Genomic DNA, 23,111 nt, shown 5'->3' on the forward strand with positions numbered 1-23,111 from the left:
CGTCACGAAAACTGCGCGTTTCCATAGGGCAAAAGTCATCCTGTTGTGATTCAGGATGGCCAGATTGCTAGCAAGAGTGACAAGAAACTGCTAATTGTGGAATCATAAGTGGCTCGTTTCAGCTTGTTCTTAATACCATGCCTTGTTTTGAGGTGTTTTTGAGTGATTTCACGTCGATACTAATATGGCTAAAATTCCCTAGCTAGCTAACCAACAACTGCAACAATGTATTTGAGATACGACAAGTGCTCATTGTACAAATGTATTTATGTTTTCAATAAACATTGGAGACAGAAATATACCTTACATGTTGTCAACAATGTAAGCCAAACGTATCTGTTTTGCTCCACTATTGTGCATGTGTCGGTTTTGTTGCTAAACAACCAACCCATCTATTACATTACACATCAAATCTCMTAAGATCAMTATCTTTCAAGATGAGAGCAGACTTGTTTAAARAGAACAGTGTGTTAGCAATAATATAGTAGAAAATAATATGACTTTATTCCATCTACACCTCAGTAAGGTAAATATTAAACTGTCCTTGTTCTAGCCCAGGTTTACTGTCTCTCTAAAAACAGGTATTTATACAAGCCTGTTTCAAATTACAATTTAACAAAGGGTCAATAAGGGGTATGTGGTTAATTACCCTCTTAACCCAAGACACTTCACATGATAACTATAATATTTTAGCTAAAGAATGGTTCCCAGATATCCCCTGTTTACATCTCAAGCCACACCAACAATTTCTCCTTGTTGTGGACACGCCTATGTCTGGTAAGGTTACTCAGGAAGGAAAAGTTATTGTGTWCATAGTTTGTACTTGAAGGGCCTCTCCTTGGTGTGAACGGTCTGGTGCTTCTTCATATAGTTCTCATCAGTGAAGCGCTTCCCACACATGTGGCAGGCTTACGGCTTATCGGTGTCCGTCCCAATACTCGCCCTCCCATGTTGTGACCAAATGACACAAGAGGAGGTAGAAGCAGGAGCCACCACCCTCAGGTGGTTAGTCTTTGAGCTCCCTCCTTGACCTCTAACCATTGTTTGGGTGTTGTTGGGATTGTGTGCTGTGTGCTGTGTTATAGGCTAGGTACCTCTTGTGGTGAACATCCGTCCTTACCTTGTYTGTATTGGTTGGGTAACTCTATGGTAGCTGAGGAAGGCTAGAACCAGSTCCAGGCCCAGTCTTTGTATGAACCCATTCTTCTCTGAGAACCTCTTCCAACAGTGGGTACAGGCAACGGCCTCTCCCGTGTGGATCTTCATGTGTATCTTTAGAACCTCTTCTCACACCGGGGTCAGCTGTAGGGTTTCTGTCCTGTGTGGACCCTCTGGTGCCTCTTCAGACTGGACGAGTGGGAGAAACAGTCCGGGCACAAGTGGCAACCGAATGGTTTTTCCATCGTGTGCATCCTCTGGTGGATCTACACCTGTTTGGGGAAACGGAAGGCTTTCCCACAGAATGAACACAGGAATCATTTCTCTTTGGCGCTGCCACCTTTACTGATTCTTTCTCTACTACTGTCACGTGTCAATGGGCTTGTGTAGCCACTCAGTGTTGAGGCACTGTCATTGTCTGAGGTCTGGTTTAACATAGGGAGAGTGTGAAGAGGACGAAGGCCAGGAAGTGTCTGTGTTGTCGCAGGATCCATGTTCCAGTTGATAGATCCTATAGAAGGCAGGCTGAAGGTAGCATCTGTTAGGGGGTTAACCTGAGGTGCCATCAGTCTCTCTGAATCACAACCATAGGAGCAGGATGGAGCATCGCTAGCCGAGTCTGTGTCTGTTCTCTTCAGCCGCATACGGACACCTCCCAGTCCCTGCAGACCAATTCTACGCCTTGCCCTGRTCTCAGCCAGTCCTGGTCTCAGTTCAGTTGTTGTTTTGTGTTCCACTGTCTGTTTTTGGTTGTTATTAACAGTGTTGTTCCCCAGCCCAGAGTTGAGGACACTGTCCCATCCACTGACCTCCACTATGTCATCTCTAGTCCTGGCCTGCTCAGTGATGTTGTCGCAGGGTCCATGTTCCAGTTGATAGAACCTWTAGAAGGCGGGCTGGCCATGGTCTCTACCAGTCTGTTGTCATGGAGACTAAGTTTGGATGTTTTGTGTTTGACTGTCTGTTTCTGATTGTGGTTAACAGTGTTGTTCTCCAGCCCAGAGTTGAGGATGCTGTCCCATCCACTGACCTCCAGTTCTGGTCTGCTCGGTGATTCCGTCCCCTGGGCCCTTGGCTACACCCGTCTGGGTCTGGGAATCCAAGATGGCCACCCAGATGGCAAGAATCGTGCAAGCAAACAGGCGGGCCACAAATAAACAAATAACAGCGCAGTTCAACAGTGGTGTGCAGAACGACATCTCACAATGCACAACTTGTCGATCCTTGTCACAGAGTGGCTATTGCAGCACCGGGTTCCACTCCTATCAGCTAAAAACAAGAAGATGAGGCTCCAGTGGGCACGCGATCACCAACACTGGAGGAGGGAGAAACATTGCCTGGTCTGACTAATCCCGGTTCCTGTATGAGTCCATRGACCCATCCTTCCTGGTGTCAATGGTACAGGCTGGTAGCGGGGGTGTAATGCCGGCCAATCTGCAACAGCTGCAACAGATGCCATCGCGTCAGCATGGACCAACATCCACGTGGAACGTTTCCAACTTGTAGAATCTGCGCCCCGAAGAATTCAGGCTATTCTGGAGGCAAAAGGGGGTCCGACCCGGTACTAGATGGGTGTACCTAATTAACTATGTCTCCCTTACCTTGCTCCTCCCATCTTTAGTCCACTCAGCAGATCAATAGTCTGGTCAGTCTTCTATTGACTCTTTCACCAGCAGCAGATCAGGCTTCCCATCCTCCATGTCTACTTCATGTGCCCTTGACCCAGGCACTCAACCCTAACTGCTCAAAGTCACTTTGAAGCTACAGCAACAAGATTATGTCAATTTGTTTTTGCTGTTCTCCAAATTGCATTTTAGAGTTTTAAATTGTGTAGAAATGCAGTAAATAAGCTTAACTATTATAGAAATTCCATGACCATGGTTCCCCAGACCCTCCTCACATCCCTCTTCCTTCAACAGCAGCACCTCTGGACCCTCTTCTTGGAAGAGACAGGTGATACAGATTACACAGACATACACTCCCTCAGGTACTTACACACAGATAATAAACACACTTTAAACATTTAGTGTTTGCCCATCATCACTACGTTTGAGTCCTACACTGTAGTTACAGAATTACTTCATTGTTGTTAAACCCATCATGGTGGACATAAACATTGCTGTGGGTAAAAATAAGTAAGCTGTGATAAGTCAAAAGTCAGACCAACCTGACTAACTATTTTGACATGTACAGTAGGTTTGTTAGTATTATTTAGTAAGTTATTTGCTTATAAAGCGCTGTTTTGTGTATGCAGAATAGGGTGAGATCAGATATGATGTATGTTAAAGGGAGTCTCAATTAAAGTCTTAGAATTTAAAAGTTCCATTTTGTGTTTATTAAACATAAACACGTTTGAAATACACCATATGAAAACCACATCAACAAAAAATCTGCATGAACTTAATAAACTGTATAAATTCTCATTAAAAGTGTCTTGGGGGAAAAAACTAAAGTAGTTGAATGGAAGTAATGAAATAGGCATTTGTGAACATATATCCTACACAGTACAAACACAATAAGTAACAGAGTTTTTAGGCTTATATATACCTTATATATCACACAATGTCTGGATGCAATATTCTACCCAGGAATATTCAACACTGAAATCTGTTACTCTTGTTATTCCAAATGGATCTGTGGATCTTTTCTGCTGACAACAATAAAAAGGTGTCTTTGTCTTTAATACAGGGTTTGATCTAAACGTCTAACGAGTGGAATGGTTATTTTCTATGTTATAGAGTGGAATGGTTTTTCTGCTGGTGTATCATGAGGTAGCTCCTCTCAGAGAACCTCTTCCCGCAGTCCGTACAGGTGAACGGCCTCTCTCCCGTGTGGACCTTCAGGTGCATCTTCAGGTTGCCAGCCTGGGCGAAGCGCATGTGACATTGGGTACAGCTATAGGGTTTCTCCCCTGTGTGGACCCTCTGGTGCCTCTTCAAGTCACCAGCCTGGGCGAAGCGCATGTGACACTGGGTACAGCTGAATGGTTTCACCCCTGTGTGGACCCTCTGGTGCCTCTTAAGGCTGGACGAGTGGGAGAAGCGCATATGACACTGGGTACAGCTGAAGGGTTTCACCCCTGTGTGGACCCTCTGGTGGATCTCCAACTTCTGGGGGCAGCTGAAGCTTTTGTTACAGAACATGCAGAGGAACCGTTTCTCATTACTATTGTCTGATGTTGCTCCCCCTGCCTGAGCCTTGGCCCTTTGGTCCTTCGAGTTCAATACCTGATTGAAAAGGATGTTGCCGTGTGAATCGGAAGGCCCCATTGTCGTGGACACTGGGTCGCGATCCCTGAGAATGTGTAAAGGGGAGTGGGTGGTGAAATTTAGATTTGTCCCTAAGCTTCCACTGTAATCTAACAAATCTCTGCCCTGTGAGTGCCTGTCTCYTAGATGACTAGCTGCATTCCATGTGGAAGGAGCGTCGCCCTCCACTTTCACAGTCACCTCATCTACCACTATAACCTCCTCTTTCTTATCTAGGCACCCTTCAGAGTATACACTACTACTGTACCGGTTCCAGTCCCCTCTAGACAGATCAGTCTGTGTCTCTAAACCCAAGGGCACGTTGCCAGGGTCCATCTCTGTATTGTAAGAACAAGACGGATCATTGCCAGTCTCTAACGCGTCACCTGCATCTCGATGGGAATGAACTGTCCTCGGGCTTGGGTTACCGTAAAGTAAATACTCTGAGCTGGGAGCAGGAGGACAGCCCAGTGGCCCCAGCCCCAGTCTCTCTGAGTCTGACCTGTGATCAGATCCTGTGTGTAAAAGCCTTTGTGTTACAATTAAAGTATCTGTGTCGGTCTCTGACTTGAGGACAGCGTTCAGCGTTCCACTGTCCTCTGTGATGTTGGCTTTGGTCCTGGGCTGGGGCGAGGCGGTGAGGTACTTCGTGGATAAAGGGGATGCCACTCCAGCCGCTGCTTCAGTCTGGATGTTTCTGTTTTGTTGTGGGTTGTCTTTTTCAGTCCTCTCCTGCTTGACCAGAGACGATCCTCCAGGACCTGCAGCCACTGCATCTACAGACTGACACAAGAAGAGCAGAAGTTATTACCGGTACATGAGTTGAATTGGTTAACAATGTCATAGGGAAGTCTCACAAGCTATAAATTAGGATGTGCATGTAGGCAAGCATTTTTTTTTTTTTACCTTTATTTAACTAAGCAAGTCAGTTAAGAACAAATTCTTATTTACAATGACGGCCTACCCCTGGCCAAACCCTAACCCGGACGACGCTGGGCCAATTGTGCACTGCCCTATGGGACTCCCAATCACGGACGGTTGTGATACAGCCTGGGATCGAACTAGGGTCTGTAGTGACGCCTCGAGCACTGAGATGCAGTGCCTTAGACCACCGCGCCACTCGGGAGCCCCGAAATAAACTGGCCACATTTTATGTACTGCAATTTTTGTTACACTATTACACTAACCTCTATCACCATAATGTGCTGGGATGAGTTTCCACTCCCCTCATCAACAGTGATTGGTTGGTCATCTCTCCATGTCTTGTCTCTCACTGGCTTCACAAAGCTCCTGTGGCCTCCAGAGAGATGTCCTTCACCAGAGAGAGTGATTGGGGAAAAGAGGTGGTTAGGTTAGCTACTGTCAATGCTCAACGCTATATAGTTCACCATTGACAGTTTTGACAGTGGTTGTGTCCGAATGCCCATACTTGCGTCCTAAATAGTATGCCGTTTGAGTATGCAAAAACAAAGTGTAATAGTATGCGACATTTCAAAAATCTAGTATACTTTAAATACTAATTTCGCCTTTGACAACAGCTGATCAATTAGATAAGGGGATGCGCTACCGAAATCAACGAATAGCGTGAAACAACCCAATCGCGCATGATGCATTCTATTTTCGCATACTGAGAATGCATGTGAATTTTCGATGATCGAGATGGTTTAAATGCCAGGATGTTATACTCATCTCAGCTCTTTATCTAGTAGAATTAGATGCACACTTTCCCACAATGCATTGGAAGAGGTGAGCTGCGAGTGATTTGCACTATTTCTCTTTGAGTAGCCAAACAACAAGTAGGCTACTTAATTGGGAAGATGTAGATTTTGTTCTCAAAATAATTGAGTATTGAATCGTAGGCACTACATTGTTGAAAACAGAAGGTTTTTTTTCACCCAAAGACGACTTCTGTTTTCTCATTGAAAAGTGCTTCTTGTTCTCTTGGCCATCGTCAGAGCTTTTAAACTAAATACTACACCATCTTTTGATTTCTGAACGTGTCAGCACAGGGGATTCGGGATGTGGCTGCGTTATTAATGTCATGTTAACCAGGCCTTTTGATTTTAACATATGGATTGTTTTAGTTTTGCAGGCTAGACTACCTATTTAATGATCTAATGTATGGATGCAGCCTTACCAGTGATTCTGATCTCGTTCCCAATGATCAGTGCTTTAGTTTTATGTTGCTGTCCAGGGGTTCTGAATTTGCGATGCATCCGTTTTTCTGTGCAATAGCCTTTTTATTTGAACATTTGATGTGTGTACTAGGTTATTTGATTTAATTTATATACAGTGCATTCGGGAAAGTATTCAGACCCCTCAACTTTTCCCACATTTTGTTACATTACAGCCTTATTCTAAAATRTATTTAAAAAATCTTGCCCTCAATCTACACACAATACCCCATAATGACAAAGCGAAAACAGGTTTAGACATTTCTGCAAATATATTAAAAAATAAAAACTCCCAAAGGTGCTTCAACAAAGTACTGAGTAAAGGGTCTGATTACTTATGTAAATGTGAGATTTCAGTTTTTATTTTTAATAGATTTGCCAAAAAATACCTGTTTTTGCTTTGTCATTATGGGGTATTGTGTGTCGATTAATAAGGCAGAAACAAAACCCAATTTAATCAAATTTAGAATAAGGCAGTAACGTAACAAAATGTGGGGTCTGAATACTTATCGAATGCACTGTATGTTACAGCATTTTGGTTTCACTAATAAATATGTTGAAATGGAACCTAATTCTGTTTATGTCTTCAGTTTTAAATAGGATAGATGGGCTATGGCAGGGGTAAGCAACCCTGTTCTTTATGGTATGTAATCATTTGTGGATGTCGTTTTGTTGCTAACCTTACTTTGCTACCTGACAACTTTACGCTTTTTAATTACCTTTTATATTTTTAGTTTTTCCCTCGCTCAACTTTTTTCATTCAACTTTTCACTCCGGACGCTTTATCTGGACGTGGTTCGTCAGGACCTCCACCAGCTGAAGCTAAGTAGTAACATTAACATGTGCCTTCTAATTGCAGTCGCTGTACTCATAATATACAGGAGAACGAAGCCCAGCTTCAGACGCAATCGTTAGGCAAGGGTAATTTCAGTGTAGGAAAGGATGAAACAGCGTCTGTGCCACCAGTAAGTACAGATAGTAGTATAAATCCCCTCGCACAGTCCCCGCAGCCGGACAATTTTCTCATGGCTTCTGGAAGGAAATGCTGTAGGAATGCTCAACCGGTGTCGCTCATTCAGCCGACAGAAACTTTCAACCGGTTCTCCCCATTAAGCAGCGAGTCGGAGTCAGAGGCCGAGCCTTCTCTGGTCTCTACTCCTCCCGTAACGGGATCTGAGACACCGAAGCCTCCCACCATTAGCTCTGACAAATTTTAAACCCTAGTCATTGGCGACTCCATTACCCGCAGTATTAGACTTAAAACGAATCATCCAGCGATCATACACTGTTTACCGTGGGGCAGGGCTACCGACGTTAAGGCTAATCTGAAGATGGTGCTGGTTAAAGCTAAAACTGGCGAGTGGGCTATGGGGATATTGTTATCTACGTCGGCACCAACGATGTTAGGATGAAACAGTCAGAGAGCTTCAGCGTGTAAATCAGCTAGAAAGATGTGTCGGCATCGAGTAATTGTCTCTGGCCCCCTCCCAGTTAGGGGGAGTGATGAGCTCTACAGCAGAGTCTCACAACTCAATCGCTGGTTGAAAACTGTTTTCTGCCCCTCCCAAAAGATAGAATTTGTAGATAATTAGACCTCTTTCTGGGACTCACCCACAAACAGGACCAAGCCTGGCCTGCTGAGGAGTGACGGACTCCATCCTAGCTGGAGGGGTGCTCTCATCTTATCTACAAACATAGACAGGGCTCTAACTCCCCTAGCTCCACAATGAGATAGGGTGCAGGCCATGTAGCAGGCTGTTAGCCAGCCTGCCAGCTTAGTGGAGTCTGCTACTAGCACAGTCAGTGTTGTCAGCTCAGCTATCCCCATTGAGACCGTGTCTGTGCCTCGACCTAGGTTGGGCAAAACTAAACATGGCGGTGTTCGCTTTAGCAATCTCACTGGAATAAAAACCTCCTCCATTCCTGCCATTATTGAAAGAGATTGTGATACCTCACATCTCAAAATAGGGCTACGTAATGTTAGATCCCTCACTTCCAAGGCAGTTATAGTCAATGAATGAATGAATCACTGATCCTAATCTTGATGTGACTGGCCTGACTGAAACATGGCTTAAGCCTGATAAATTGACTGTGTTAAATGAGGCCTCACCTCCTGGTTACACTAGTGACTATATCCCCCGCGCATCCCGCAAAGGCGGAGGTGTTGCTAACATTTACAATAGCAAATTTCAATTTACAAAAAAATAGACTACGTTTTCGTCTTTTGAGCTTCTAGTCATGAAATCTATGCAGCCTACTCAATCCCTTTTTATAGCTACTGTTTACAGGCCTCCTGGGCCATATACAGCGTTCCTCACTGAGTTCCCTTAATTCCTATTGGACCTTGTAGTCATGGCATATAATATTCAAATTTTTGGTGACTTTAATATTCACATGTAAAAGTCCACAGACCCACTCCAAAAGGCTTTCGGAGCCATCATCGACTCTTTGTTTTGTCCAACATGTCTCCGGACCTATTCACTGCCACAGTCATACTCTGGACCTAGTTTTGTCCCGCGTAATAAATGTTGTGGATCTTAATGTTTTTCCTCATAATCCTGGACTAATCGGACCACCATTTTATTACGTTTGCAATCGCAACAAATAATCTGCGCAGACCCCAACCAAGGATCATCAAAAGTTGTGCTATAACTTCTCGGACAACCCAAAGATTCCTAGATGCCTTTCCAGACTCCCTCCGCCTACCAAGGACGCCAGAGTACAAAAATCGGTTAAACACCTGAGGAACTAAATTTAACCTTGCATAATACCGTAGATGCAGTTGCACCCCTAAAAACAAAAAACATTTGTCATAGCTCTCTGTACAGAAAATACCCGAGCCCTGAAGCAAGCTTCCAGAAAATTGGACCGGAAATGGAGCTACACCAAACTGGAAGTCTTCCGATTAGCTTGGAAAGACAATAACGTGCTGTATCGAAGAGCCCTCACTGCGGCTCGATCATCCTATTTTTCCAACTTAATTGAGTAGAAAAATAACAATCCCCCCCAAAAAATGTATGCTGTCGCAAAGCTAACTAAAAAGCAGCATTCCCCAAGAGAGGATGGCTTTCATTTCAGCAGTGATAAATTCATAAACTTTTTTGACGAAAAGATCATGATCATTAGAAAGCAAACGATGGACTCTTTAAATCTGCGTATTTCCTCAAAGCTCAGTTGTCCTGAGTCTGCACAACACTGCCAGGACCTAGGATCAAGGGAGTCACTCAAGTTTTTTAGTACTATATCTCAACACATTGATGAAAATAATCATGGCTTCTAAACCTTCAAGCTGCATACTGGACCCTATTCCAACTAAACTACTGAAAGAGCTGCTTCCTGTGCTTGGCCCTCCTATGTTGAACATAATAAACGTCTCTCTATCCACCGGATGTGTACCAAACTCGCTAAAAGTGGCAGTAATAAAGCCCCTCTTGAAAAAGCCAAACCTTGACCCAGAAAATATTTTAAAAACTAAATCGGCCTATATTTAATCTCCCATTCCTCTCAACAATTTCAGAAAACCTGTTGCGCAGAAACTCACTTCCTTCCTGAAGACAAACAATGTATACAAAACACTTCAGTCTGGTTGTAGACCCCATCATAGCACTGAGACTGCACTTGTGAAGGTGGTAAATGACCTTTTAATGGCGTCAGACCGAGGCTCTGCATCTCTCCTCGTGCTCCTAGACCTTAGTGCTGCTTTTGTTACCATCGATCACCACATTCTTTTGGAGAGATTGGAAACCCAAATTGGTCTACACAGACAAGTTCTGGCCTGGTTTAGATCTTATTTGTCAGAAAGATATCAGTTTGTCTCTGTGGATGGTTTGTCCTCTGACAAATCAACTGTAAATTGCAGTGTTCCTCAAGGCTCCGTTTAAGGACCACTATTGTTTTCACTATATATTTTACCTTTTGGTGATGTCATTCGGAAACATAATGTTAACTTTCACTGCTATGCAGATGACACACAGCTGTACATTTCGATGAAACATGTTGAAGTCCCAAAATTGCGCTCCCTGGAAGCCTGTGTTTCAGACATAAGGAAGTGGATGGCGGCAAATGTTCTACTTTTAAACTCGGACAAAACAGAGGTGCTTGTTCTAGGTCCCAAGAAACAAAGATCTTCTGTTGAATCTGACAATTAATCTTGATGGTTGTACAGTTGTCTCAAATAAAACTGTGAAGGACCTCGGGGTTACTCTGGACCCTGATCTCTCTTTTGACGAACATATCAAGACTGATTCAAGGACAGCTTTTTTCCATCTACGTAACATTCGAAAAATCTGAAACTTTCTGTCCAAAAACGATGCAGAAAAATTCATCCATGTTTTTGTCACTTCTAGGTTAGACTACTGCAATGCTCTACTTTCCAGCTACCCGGATAAAGCACTAAATAAACTTCAGTTAGTGCTAAACACGGCTGATAGAATCTTGACTATTGATCATATTACTCCAGTGCTAGCCTCTCTACACTGGCTTCCTGTTACGGCAAGGGCTGATTTCAAGGTTTTACTGCTAACCTACAAAGCATTACATGGGCTTGCTCCTACCTATCTCTCCTACCTATCTTTATTGGTCCTGCCGTACATACCTACGGTCACAAGACACAGGCCTCCATACTGTCCCGAGAATTTCTAAGCAAACAGCTGGAGGCAAGGATTTCTCCTATAGAGCTAAATTTTTATGGAATGGTCTGCCTATCCATGTGAGAGAGGCAGACTCGCTTTCAACCTTTAAGTCTTTATTGAAGACTCATCTCTTCAGTAGGTCCTATGATTGAGTGTAGTCTGGCCYAGGRGTGTGAAGSTGAACWGAAAGGCACTGGARCRACGAACYGCCCTTGCTGTCTCTGCCTGGSCRGTTCCCCTCTCTCCACTGGGATTCTCTGCCTCAAACCCTATTACRGGGGCTGAGTCACTGGCTTACTGGTGCTCTTCCATGCCATCCCTAGGAGGGGTGTGTCACTTGAGTGGGTTGAGTCACTGACGTGATTTTCCTGTCCGGGTTGGTGCCCCCCTTGGGATGTGCCGTGGCGGAGATCTTTGTGGGCTATACTCGGCCTTGTCTCAGGATGGTAAGTTGGTGGTTTGAATATATCCCTCTAATGGTGTGGGGGCTGTGCTTTGGTAAAGTGGGTGGGGTTATATCCTGCCTGTTTAGCCCTGTCCGGGGGTATCGTCGGACGGGGCCAGTGTCTCCCGACCCCTCCTGTCTCAGCCTCCAGTATTTATGCTGCAGTAGTTTGTGTCGGGAGGCTAGGGTCAGTCTGTTATATCTGGAGTATTTCTCCTGTCTTATCCGGTGTCCTGTGTGAATTTAAGTATGCTCTCTCTAATTCTCTCTCTCTCTCGGAGGACCTGAGCCCTAGGACCATGCCTCAGGACTACCCCAGTCCACCTGGCCGTGCTGCTGCTCCAGTTTCAACTGTTCTGCCTGCGGCTATGGAACCCTGACCTGTTCACCGGATGTGCTACTTGTCCCAGACCTGCTGTTTTCAACTCTAGAGACAGAAGGAGCGGTAGAGATACTCTGAATGATCGGCTATGAAAAGCCAACTGACATTTACTCCTGAGGTGCTGACCTGTTGCACCCTCGACAACCACTGTGATTATTATTATTTGACCCTGCGGGTCATCTATGAACATTTGAACATCTTGGCCATGTTGTTATAATCTCCACCCAGCACAGCCAGAAGAGGACTGGCCACCCCTCATAGCCTGGTTCCTCTAGGTTTCTTCCTAGGTTCTGGCCTTTCTAGGGAGTTTTTCCTAGCCACCGTGCTTCTACACCTGCATTGCTTGCTGTTTGGGGTTTTCTGGGTGGGTTTCTGTACAGCACTTTGTGACATCAGCTGATGTAAGAAGGGCTTTATAAATAAATTTGATTTGAATCACCCATTACGTATGATATGTTACGAATTTGCAAAACATATATGCTATGAATTCTAGCTAGGGGGCTAGTTGGCTAACATTAGCTAGGCTAGGGGTTAGGGTTAAGAGTTAGGTAAAAGTGTTAAGGTTAGGGGAAGGGTTAGCTAACATGCTATGTAGTTGCAAAGTACCTAAAAATAAGTAAGTAGTTAAAGTTGACAATTAGCTAAAATGCTAAAGTTGTCCGTAATGAGATTCAAACTCGCAACCTTCGGGTTGCTATATGTTCGCGTTATCCAACAATTTTTTTTGCCATAAGTAACCATCTGCCTTATGTAACCATACCAAACATAACCTATCATACTAATTTGGTCTCCCAGATTTACATTTTACTATGTTACATCTAGTCTATGAGACCAGGCTGACCCCTGGGCTACAGTGTAGGTCGAATGTGACAAGTTAACTATAACCAGCCTGAGTAGGCCTATTCTATTTAGAGAAATTAATCGATTTGGAAATTAGCCATTATCAAGTTGGTTAATGTAATCTCTGTTGAATTTGTAAAAATCCACCGCACTCAGTCCTGCCCCACCTACTCAGCCAGTCAGGAGTAGCTACTGCGTTGCGGCCGTTGCATACTGCATTCTTTTTTACTAATGGTACTTGCTAAATAGTATGCGACGATGAGTACACAGTATGCAGTTTAAGTATGGTATTCGGACATAGCCACTGTCTAGAATTGTCACGGATGTAAGGTAACACTTCGCAAAACTTCTTGATATACTATTTATAGACTGATTATGTTCCATGCATCATCTTATTTTCATTGAGTAAATAAATAAATAAATATGGCTTATGTAACAGTATAACTTTAGACCGTCCCCTCGCCCCGACACGGGCGCGAACCAGGGACCCTCTGCACACATTAACAACGGTCGCCCACGAAGCATCGTTACCCATCGCTCCACAAAGGCCACGGCCCTTACAGAGCAAGGGGCAACACTACTTCTAGGTTTCAGAGCAAGTGACGTAACTGATTGAAACGCTATTAGCGCGTACCCGCTAACTAGCTAGCTATTTCACATCCGTTACATTTAGAATATGATATTGTCTTTGTGCAAGATTGCTAAGTAATCAGGGGAATTATTGCATACTATTCCAAAACTGTCAAAGACCCAATTCTGGTTAACTATGTGGTTAATAACGCATCTAAAGTCACACATGCGCAGAGGGGAACGGGGCAACAGGCCCAGAAGCCTCGTCCTGCAAAATGTACCTCTTGCCATCCCTCTGTATTGGTCGAGGATCTTGACACTACTGGGACGACTGGCGAGGACGCGCTCTCGCATTGTCCTCTCTGCACGATCCCGTGCAACCTTCAGTTCCAATAGCTGTAGTTTCCTCCGCAATCCCCTGTTGTCTTTCTGACTTTGAGTTATTTCCAAACGAAACACTGCATAGTCGTCGTCTACGAGTTTACAGATCTCTGCCACGGCTGCATTCGCTAGCACCTCCATAACGGAGGCTATTTGAGTGTGAAAAACCACACAGTTAGCCATTGTTAGTAGCTAGCTAGCGTTACCTAGATAACATCTATCAGTATTTTGAGTTCCAGGGTTAATACATGTCTAAATAACAACAAAAACGCTTAACCTGGAAATTGTTCTTGGTCGTTCTTAATTCCGTTTACTTCTTCTTTGGTAGATTGGTGGTCTTAAACGTTTAAGGTGCATGCCGCCACCTACTGTGCTGGAGTGCGTGGTCAATCACGATTYTCAAAGCTCTACTTTGATAGAAAAGAAAGCAAACCCATAAAACTAAATCCTCATACTACTAAGAAAATAAAAAAGAGCCATACTAACTTCCAACAGACCTTCTCCCATCCCCCAAATCCCTTCCAACCCCCCCAACCTTAATGATCCTACACTTGAATATCTCACTCTCCTCAACATACGTKTAACAATACAACACATGCTCCACTGTTACATCAACCATGCACTCCAGACGCAAAGCATTATGCTTACCGAACACAAACTGTAACTTCCTAATCTGACCTTTGAACCTTGGTCCACTGACCTTTCTTTAGAGGGCATATAAATCCTGGCCCTKGGGCTCAGAGTCCCACCTCTTCTGCCACACATCTATCAAAATGGCTCTGATCTTACATTTGGCCTCACCTCTACCCAGTGGTAGAGTTCATCTGTTYGTCTTCTACATTCAGTATTTGAATATCTAGTTCAGGAATGTATATGCCTGTTCCTGTGCGACCACTATCTGGGTCGTTTACTTCTTCATGTGATTTTCCGTCAGACTGGACRCTTTGATGCGTATTGCTGCTGTTCACAGGTCAGAGTGTGAATTGTACATTTTGGTCCCAAAAAGAGAGAAAAGGGGAAACATTTAAATTGCACCACTATCTAACTCTGCACCTATACACTATCCCCCAAAACCCACCACCCCATCGCATTACTTTGGCCCCAAGAGATCCTACATCAGGCCGCCGGTCTGGGAGGATGGAACCCCTTCCCTCAAAACTCCCTGTAGATGTTCTGTACTAAAATCTCTCACACTCTAATATTTCTCTGCTGCTGCAACTACCACATCTATCTTTGATTTCTGTGATTTCCGCTCCTTCAGTGCAGTGCAGTTGATCACCATGGCTATAAACGCAAGACATCCAACCTTTCTAAAACGTATCCTCTCTGGATCTCTTTCATTCGCTCTAAGTTATTGTCTAACTTGGTGGGAAAGTGGTCAAAGTAGCTGATTTGTGTCAAAAGTTGAATGTTGGAAGTCATGTCACAATGGGCCCTTTAGAATGCTGAGGAAATCCCATGAAAGTAGATGGACAAAAAGCTTAATAGTTTAAAAAGTATAAAATATATCAAACACTTGTTTTAAAGTATATGACAACTGTAATAATAGAGAACAGATGAAAATGAGGCACTGAAGTTAAGTAAATGAAAAATATATATATTTCACAACGTATTTGGACAACAGGGGGATGGATGTTCATGAAGTCCTCTCTGGGCTGGAGGAGGATCAGTGGGTAGAGGGACTCTCTGCCTGGAACGGGGAACCCCTTTCCCTCAGAGCACCTCTGACCCCAGGGTGGACACACATTAACTGAGCATAGCATACTGTACATCTATAATTCATTATTTGAAATGCAAATGTAGACCGTTCCTTTTATTTTGACTTTTTTTTATGCTAATGAAGACAGAACTAATGCAAGCAGTGAAATGTGATACCAATGTTTTAGTCAAGATTCATACCTGGGAGATGTCTGAAGTGAAAATGCAATACACTGGGTTGTGATAGCTTTAGTATCTCTGTAGCACATCTGACTGGAAGCAAGTTTGTGGTTGAGAAATGAACACTGGATCCAGCAGGGTATTATTTTCTGTGGTCGCAGCTTGTATCCACTGTGCGTACCCTCTCTTGTAGATGGGCTTGTCGATCTGGACAGCAGATCCTTGTGGAAGGAGTGTGTGTACTGGTCTCAATGATTTTGTGACTTCTTACCTGTAGAAAACAAAAAATGTGGCACTTCTAACAGACTGAGTCAGCAGGGCTATTAATGCAAAGTGAGACCAAATGTTGCTATGATAACCAGGGAAATGTCACCAACGAAGTTACATGAGTGGGAAGTTAGCGCAATGAAAGCAGTTGAAAGCAGTTGATGAGGTTACTAAAACAGCTCTCTATCCTTTTATTGGTAGAAACTATTCCTGTTCTGATTTCATATTTGAAAAGCAGAGGAAGATTTCCTACACTAACTTTTTGTCTAACTTCTTGGGAAAGTGGTCAGAATATCAGTTGTTCGGAAAAAAATTATGAGGTTACCAAAACAGCTGAATCATTAGATATTTTTGCTCCGATTTCGGATTTGAATAGCAGAAAAGTAGAGGAAGAGTTCAAACACACACTTTTTGTGAAAGTGGTCAAAGTAGCAGATTTTTGTCAAAAGTTACATTGTTGTTTACAGTGATTATAATAGAATGTTGGAGGTCATGATGTCACAATGGACCCCCTTTAGAATGTTGAGGAAATCCCATGAAAGTGGATTTCCAATGCCTTGCAAAGAAGGGCACCTATTGGTAGATTGGTACAAATAAAAAAAGCAAACATTGAATATCCCTTTGAGCATGGTGATGTTATTAATTACACTTTGGATGGTGTGTCAATACACCCAGTCACTACAAAGAAACAGGCGTCCTACCTAACTCAGTTGCCGGAGAGGAAGGAAACCGCTCAGGGATTTCACCATGAGGCCAATGGTGACTTTAAAACAGTTACAGAGTTTAATGGCTGTGATAGGAGAAAACTGAGGATGGATCAACAACATTGTAGTTACTCCACAATACAAACATAAATTACAGAGTGAAAAGGGAGCCTTTACAGAATAAAAATATTCCAAAACATGCATTCTGTTTGCAACAAGACACTAATGTAATACTGCAAAACATGTGGCAAAGCAATTCACTTTTTGTTCTGAATACAAAGTGTTATGTTTCGGGCAAATCCAATACATTACTGAGTACCACTCTACATATTTTCAATCATAATGTTGGCTGCATCATGTTGATGGTATGCTTGTTATCTTTAAGGACTGGGGAGTCATTTCAGGATAAAAAATTAATTGAAATTGAGCTAACCACAGGCAAAATCCAAGAGGAAAACCTGGTGCAATCTGCTTTCCACCAGACACTGGGAGATTAATTCACCTTTCAGCATGACAACCTAAAACACAAGGCCAAATCTACACTGGAGTTTCTTACCAAGAAGACAGTGAATGTTCCTGAGTGGCCGAGTTACAGTTTTGACTAAAATCTACTTGAAAATCTATGGCAATACCTGAAAACGGTTGTCTAGCAATGATCAACAACTACTTTGAAAGAGATTGAAGAATTTTGAAAATAATAAAAATTGGCAAATGTTGCACAATCCAGGTGTGGAAAGCTCTTAGAGACTTACAGCTGTAATCACTGCCAAAAGGTGCTTCTACAAAGTATTGACTCAGGGGTGTGAACACTTATGTAAATGAGATATTTCTGTATTTCATTATCAATACATTTGCAAAGATTTCTAAAAACATGTTTTGGAATTCAGGCTGTAACACAACAAAATATGGAATAAGTCAAAGGGTATGAATACTTTCACTGTATATTCCGGACTCTGACAAAGCTCGTACTAATATTTCTTAATTTCTACTTATATATAAATATATATTTTTAAACATTTATTTAACTAAGCAAGTCAGTTAAGAACAAATTATTATTTAAAATGACGGCCTACACCAGCCAAACCCGGACAACACTGGGCCAACTGTGCGCCGCCCTATGGGACTCCAAATCACGGCCGGTTGTGATACAGCCTGGATTCGAACCAGGGTGTCTGTAGTGACGCCTTTAGCACTGAGATGCAGTGCCTTAGACCGCTGCGCCACTCGGGATTGTGTGTATTGTTTTGTATTACTTGGTATTAATTACTGCACTGTTGGAGCTAGAAACACAAGCATTTGGCTGCACCTGCGATAGCATCTGCAAATCTGTGTATGCGACCAGTGAACTTTGATTTGATTAGATTTGTTAAAGCGCTGTCGGGTGAATGCAGAATAGGGTGAAAACCACACATACACAGACCTCAACTAAGAATCTGCATTAACTTGATAAACTGCATTCATTTTCTCATTAAAAGTGTCTTAGGAAAAAAAAAATAAGTTGGTGAATGGATGTATAAAATAGGCATTTGTGAACAACTATATAGCCTACACCAATGGTCAATCTTCAACCAGTMAATCTTCAAGGCATTCCACACCAAACATTTCTGTAGAAAAACCGATGATAAAGGCTGTGATAAAGGCTTGCGCTCCTTCTTTAAAATTGTATATTTGTGTGTGCTGTTGGCGGTTAAGCAAAGTCTTCCCATTTTGAACCATTTCATTTGTCTGAAAGGACAAACCTACCAGGCAGACCGAGAGATCTGTGGCTAAATCGAGTGCGCCTACTGCACTGGCCAATCGGATAGCTCAAATCACTGTGCCTACAGAGCTTCCACAGTAAAGTTTGATACTAGCCTACGTAAGACTTAATAACTTTTAAAACCATGACCACAGAGACTGTCAAAGAATACAGTAAAGAGCTGCTGTTTTTATGAGTGAGTTCATGTAAAACAATTTTAAAAAGACATCTGCACCATTGCAAAACATAAAACGCTCTTCTCTACTACTTCCACTCGCGATGCAGCTGCAATGAATGAGTAGCCAAGTGTATTGCTAGCCCTGCGTTTTTTATTATTATTAGTCCATCGTCGTGTCTATTTTTAGAGGAATATTTCACTTTCTCTGGTCATAGGAACATGAATTTGTGCATGAGGCAGATGCGGCCATCAGGTGGAAGACGGTGTCCCCTCTCTCTGTTCAGTCTCACCAGAGGAAAGGTAGGAGAGAGCAGTGACTGTGAGAAGTGGACCCTCTGCTGTTCTCTCCCTCCACTGAGACTAATGCTGTGTTCAAAACAACTGGGAACTCTGGGAAGAAATTGAGAATCTAACTGGATTTTTATTTTTTCGAACGGTCATGAATTACAAGTCAGAAACTCTGGCATCTTTCTAGACCTCCGACTTTCCAACCTGAAGATCACTGACATGATTTGACCTGTTTTTTCCGCCGATTCCCATTTGTATATTGAAAGCACCATGACAATCAGATGCAGGTACCATCAGTCCAGTAAAATAAAAAAGCAAATTATTTCAATTTATGCTTAGCAAGTTGCTACACCAACTGATCTATTTTGTAAACAAAGCTTGACTTTTGAAATATGGTCTGAGAAGAACAATATTGGCAGGCCAGGCATATAGCCAGTATGCTGTGATAATGTATTAGGCCTACTGCACAAACCTCATTCTTACAGAACTGTTAAGTAATGTTTAAAAACAATTCTGAGCGATAGATCAATGAAAGTGATCTTGAATAGGTTGGTGACCACTGGCCTACACAGTACAAACACAATTTTTTTTAGGCACAATGCCTGGATGCAATATTCTACCCAGGAATATTCAACACTGAAATCTGTGACTCTTGTTAATCAACATTTTCTTCTGACAACAATGAAAGTTAATCTTTTAATGCAGGGTTTGATCTAAACGTCAGAAGCTATCGAGTCAAATGGTTACTTTCTATGTTATAGAGTGGAATGGTTTTTCTGCTGGTGTATCCTGAGGTAGCTCTTCTCTGAAAATCTCTTCCCGCAGGGCGTACAGGCGAACAGCCTCGCTTCAGTGTGGATCTTCAAGTGCATCTTCAGATGGTGCTGGTGGGAGAACCTCTTCTCACACTGGGGGCAGCTGTAAGGTCTCTCTCCTGTGTGGACCCTCTGGTGCCTCTTCAGGTCACCAGCCTGGGCGAAACACATGTGACACTGGGTACAGCTGAAGGGTTTCTCCCCTGTGTGTACCCTCTGGTGCCTCTTCAGGTTGCCAGCCTGGGCGAAGCGCATAGAACACTGGGTACAGCTAAAGGGTTTCACCCCCTGTTTTTTGCCAGATGTTGCTCCCCCTCCCAAAGCCTGGGCTCTAGCCCTGTCTTTTGAGTTCAATGCCTGATCCAAAAGGGCGCAGCTGTGTGAATCAGAAGGCCCCATTGACGTGGACACTGGGTCGCGATCCCGGAACGGGTGGACGACGTTTGGATTTGTCTCTAAGCTTTCCCTGTAATCTAAGAAATCTCTGCCTTGTGAGTGTCCGTCTCCTAGGTGACTATCTGCATTCCATGTGGGAGGAGCGTTGCCCTCCACTTTCACAGTCACTTCGTCTACGACTATAACCTCTCCTTTCTTATCTAGGCACCCTTCAGAGTATACACTACTGCTGTACCGGTTCCAGTCCCCTCTAGACAGATCATTCTGTGTCTCTAAATCCAAGGATACGTTGCCAGGGTCCATCTCTGTAGCGTAAGTACAAGACAGGTCATCAACGCCAGTGTATAACACCTCACCATCTCCACRAGAATGAACCGTCCTCTGGACCTGGTGAAATATCGGTAAGTATTCTGAGCCGGGAACAGGAGGACAGCCCACTGGCCCCAGCCCAAGTATCTCTGGGTCTGACCTGTGGTCAGATCCTGTGTGTAAGAGCCTGTGTGTTACAGTTAAAGTCTCAGTGTCCGTCTCTGACTTGAGGACAGCGTTTGGCGTTCCACAGACCTCCGTGACGCTGCGTTGGGAACTGGACTGCGCTGGAGCGGTGTCCTCTGTGGCAACAGGGCGCGCTCCAGTCGGTCCAGACTGGATGTCTCTGCTTTGCTGTGGGTCCTCCTCTCCTTCAGACCTCTCCAGCTTGACCCCAGGACCAGCAGCCTCTGCATCTGCAGTCTGACACAAGAAGAGAGGAGGTTGTTACCAGTAAATTAGTAAAATTGGATAAATGTTGTAGGGAAGAAAGTTTCACAAGCTCCCTTATGGCAGATAAATAAGGATGTACATGTAAGCAAGTGAATAGCCGGCCACATTTGATTCACAAAGTAACTGTAGTTTTTTTTATGTAACACTATTACACAAACCTCTTTCACGATAATGGGCTGGGTTGAGRTTCCACTCCCCTCATCAGGAGTGATTGGTTGGTCATCTCTCCATGTATTGTGTCCCACTGGCTTCACAAAACTCCTGTGGCCTCCAGTGAGATGTCCTTCACCTGAGAGAGTGATTGGGGGAAAAGAGATGGTTASGTTAGCTAATGTTAGCTAATGCTCAACGCTATATTGTACTCTATTGACAGTTTTGACACTGACTATAATTGGTAAGAATGTAAGATAACGCTTCTCATAAATTATTGATATACTATTTATTGAGAAATGTATTATGTTTGATGCATCACAATGTTTTCATTGAGTTAATAATAGGACATGCAGTAAATCAAGAATTTGATAAGAATATGGTTAGAATATCATATTGTGTCTTTGCTCAAGATAGTTAAGTAATCAGGCGAATTATTGCATACTATCTCAGGCGAATTATTGCATACTATCCAAAAAATGACCAAGACCCAATTCTGAGTAACACATCTGAACACATGTGCAGAGGTGAACGGTGCGACAGGCACTGAGCTATATATGAACCGCGACAGTCCGCACAAGCTCGGCCTTCTGCAACATGTACAGTACCTCTTGCCATTCCTCTGTAGCGGTCGAGGATCTTGACACTACTGGGACGACTGGTGAGGACGCGCTCCCGTGTTACCCTCAGTTCTAGTAGCTGTAGTTTCCTCCGCAATGCCCTGTTTTCTTTCTGGCTTTGAGACATTTCCAAACGAAACACTGCATAGTCGTCATCKACGAGTTTACAGATCTCTGCCACGGCTGCATTTGCTAGCACCTCCATGATGGAGGCTATTTGAGTGTGAAAAACCATACTGTTAGCCATTATTAGCTAACGTTATGTGCTAACTAGCTGGCTAGCGTTACCTCGATAATCGATAACATCTGTCAACCAAGTGCTGTAAGTATGTGATGTTGTGCAGTTAAATTGTTCATTTTGAGTTCCATGGTGTTAATAMACGTATATATAACAACAACTCTAACGTGGAAATTGGTCTTGGTCGCTGTTCTTTTCCGGATACACTTCTTCTTTGGGTTTTATGTCGAACTACACGCAAAAAGGTGTATTGTCGCCACCAACTGTGCGGAATGAAATAAAAGATCCCAAAATACTAAATTAATGTGGATARAAATACTGACTACCCGAAAATCTCTCATCAACATGATCCTTTCTTCATCTGTTTAAATCAATAATCCATGTCTGATCCCTACACAGGCTCTGCAATAACCCTTGTAAATCTTCCGCTGTGAAACACTAAAGACCCATATACTTTTCCTGCTGCAGCCACAATGAGTTCCTTTCTACTTGAGCTGTGCAGTTTCACAGCTGCAATGAAAGCCACAAAATCCACTTTCTTTACATACAGCAAGTCTGGTTCTCTTGGTTGACAAATAGGCCTATTGACTATGAGCATTGGTGCATGAACTACAGTACCATTTCTTCAACTTCACTTGCTCACTCAATTATGTTGATTGCCTCCGCATAGGAGCTCTGATGTATCGCCCTAACTTTTTCCACCTCAACCTCCTTCACCCTTACAGGGCACTCCGCGAACTCTGGGCCATGATCCCAACCACAATTGCAACAAGGCCATTCTTCACTCTGATCTGTATACTCCACCCGTCTGCACACACTTGAAACATGGCCATATCCTATACAATTTTTACACTAATGTTTTGGTGATAAAAGCTCTTGCTGCGTAACTCATATACCCCAGCTTCACATGCGTAAGGAGGTGCTCATCATCAAAAAACAATAGAACCGACTAACTTTCTTCCAATCTTCTTTCCACCATGCAGGTCAAGCGACGGGCACTAACCATACCTGGGATTCCTGTCACAAGGTTTTCCTCCTGAACTTCCATCGACACCCTGGAGACACCCTACTCCGGAGTTCAAAGMACGATACTTCAGGTGACTCGATTCTTGTGAGACCCACTGCCCTCTTCCTCTGTTCCTCAGACACAAAATGAATTAAGCCCACTCCTGGTCACTCTGATTGAACTTTTACCAACATATGATTCACCCTCTTCGAGACCCCAAACGGATATCCCAGATAAACATC

General features: G+C 43.4%; 2 protein-coding genes across 2 annotated transcripts in view; both read right to left on the reverse strand.

Annotated features, from left to right (window-relative positions):
- LOC111958308 (uncharacterized) overlaps window positions 1-14,148 on the reverse strand; it is a 148,861-nt gene extending 134,713 nt beyond the window's left edge. Inside the window, 3 exon segments of the mRNA XM_070437149.1 lie at window positions 3,916-5,189; window positions 5,594-5,718; window positions 13,730-14,148. Of these exon segments, the coding sequence (XP_070293250.1) occupies window positions 3,916-5,189; window positions 5,594-5,718; window positions 13,730-14,012 (1,682 nt within the window). The 5' untranslated portion in view covers window positions 14,013-14,148.
- Window positions 14,149-18,585: 4,437 nt separating this feature from the next.
- Window positions 18,586-22,089, reverse strand: LOC111958309 (uncharacterized). The gene is made up of 3 exons (XM_024134847.2): window positions 21,614-22,089; window positions 21,014-21,144; window positions 18,586-20,825 (listed from the first exon to the last, which is right to left on the reverse strand). The coding sequence occupies exons 1-3, from the start codon at window positions 21,870-21,872 to the stop codon at window positions 19,638-19,640; spliced, it is 1,578 nt and encodes a 525-aa protein (XP_023990615.2). The 5' UTR covers window positions 21,873-22,089; the 3' UTR covers window positions 18,586-19,637.
- Between the last annotated feature and the right edge of the window lie 1,022 nt (window positions 22,090-23,111).

This window comes from Salvelinus sp. IW2-2015, linkage group LG34 (genome assembly GCF_002910315.2).
Source record: "Salvelinus sp. IW2-2015 linkage group LG34, ASM291031v2, whole genome shotgun sequence".
Classification (NCBI taxonomy): Eukaryota; Metazoa; Chordata; class Actinopteri; order Salmoniformes; family Salmonidae; genus Salvelinus; species Salvelinus sp. IW2-2015.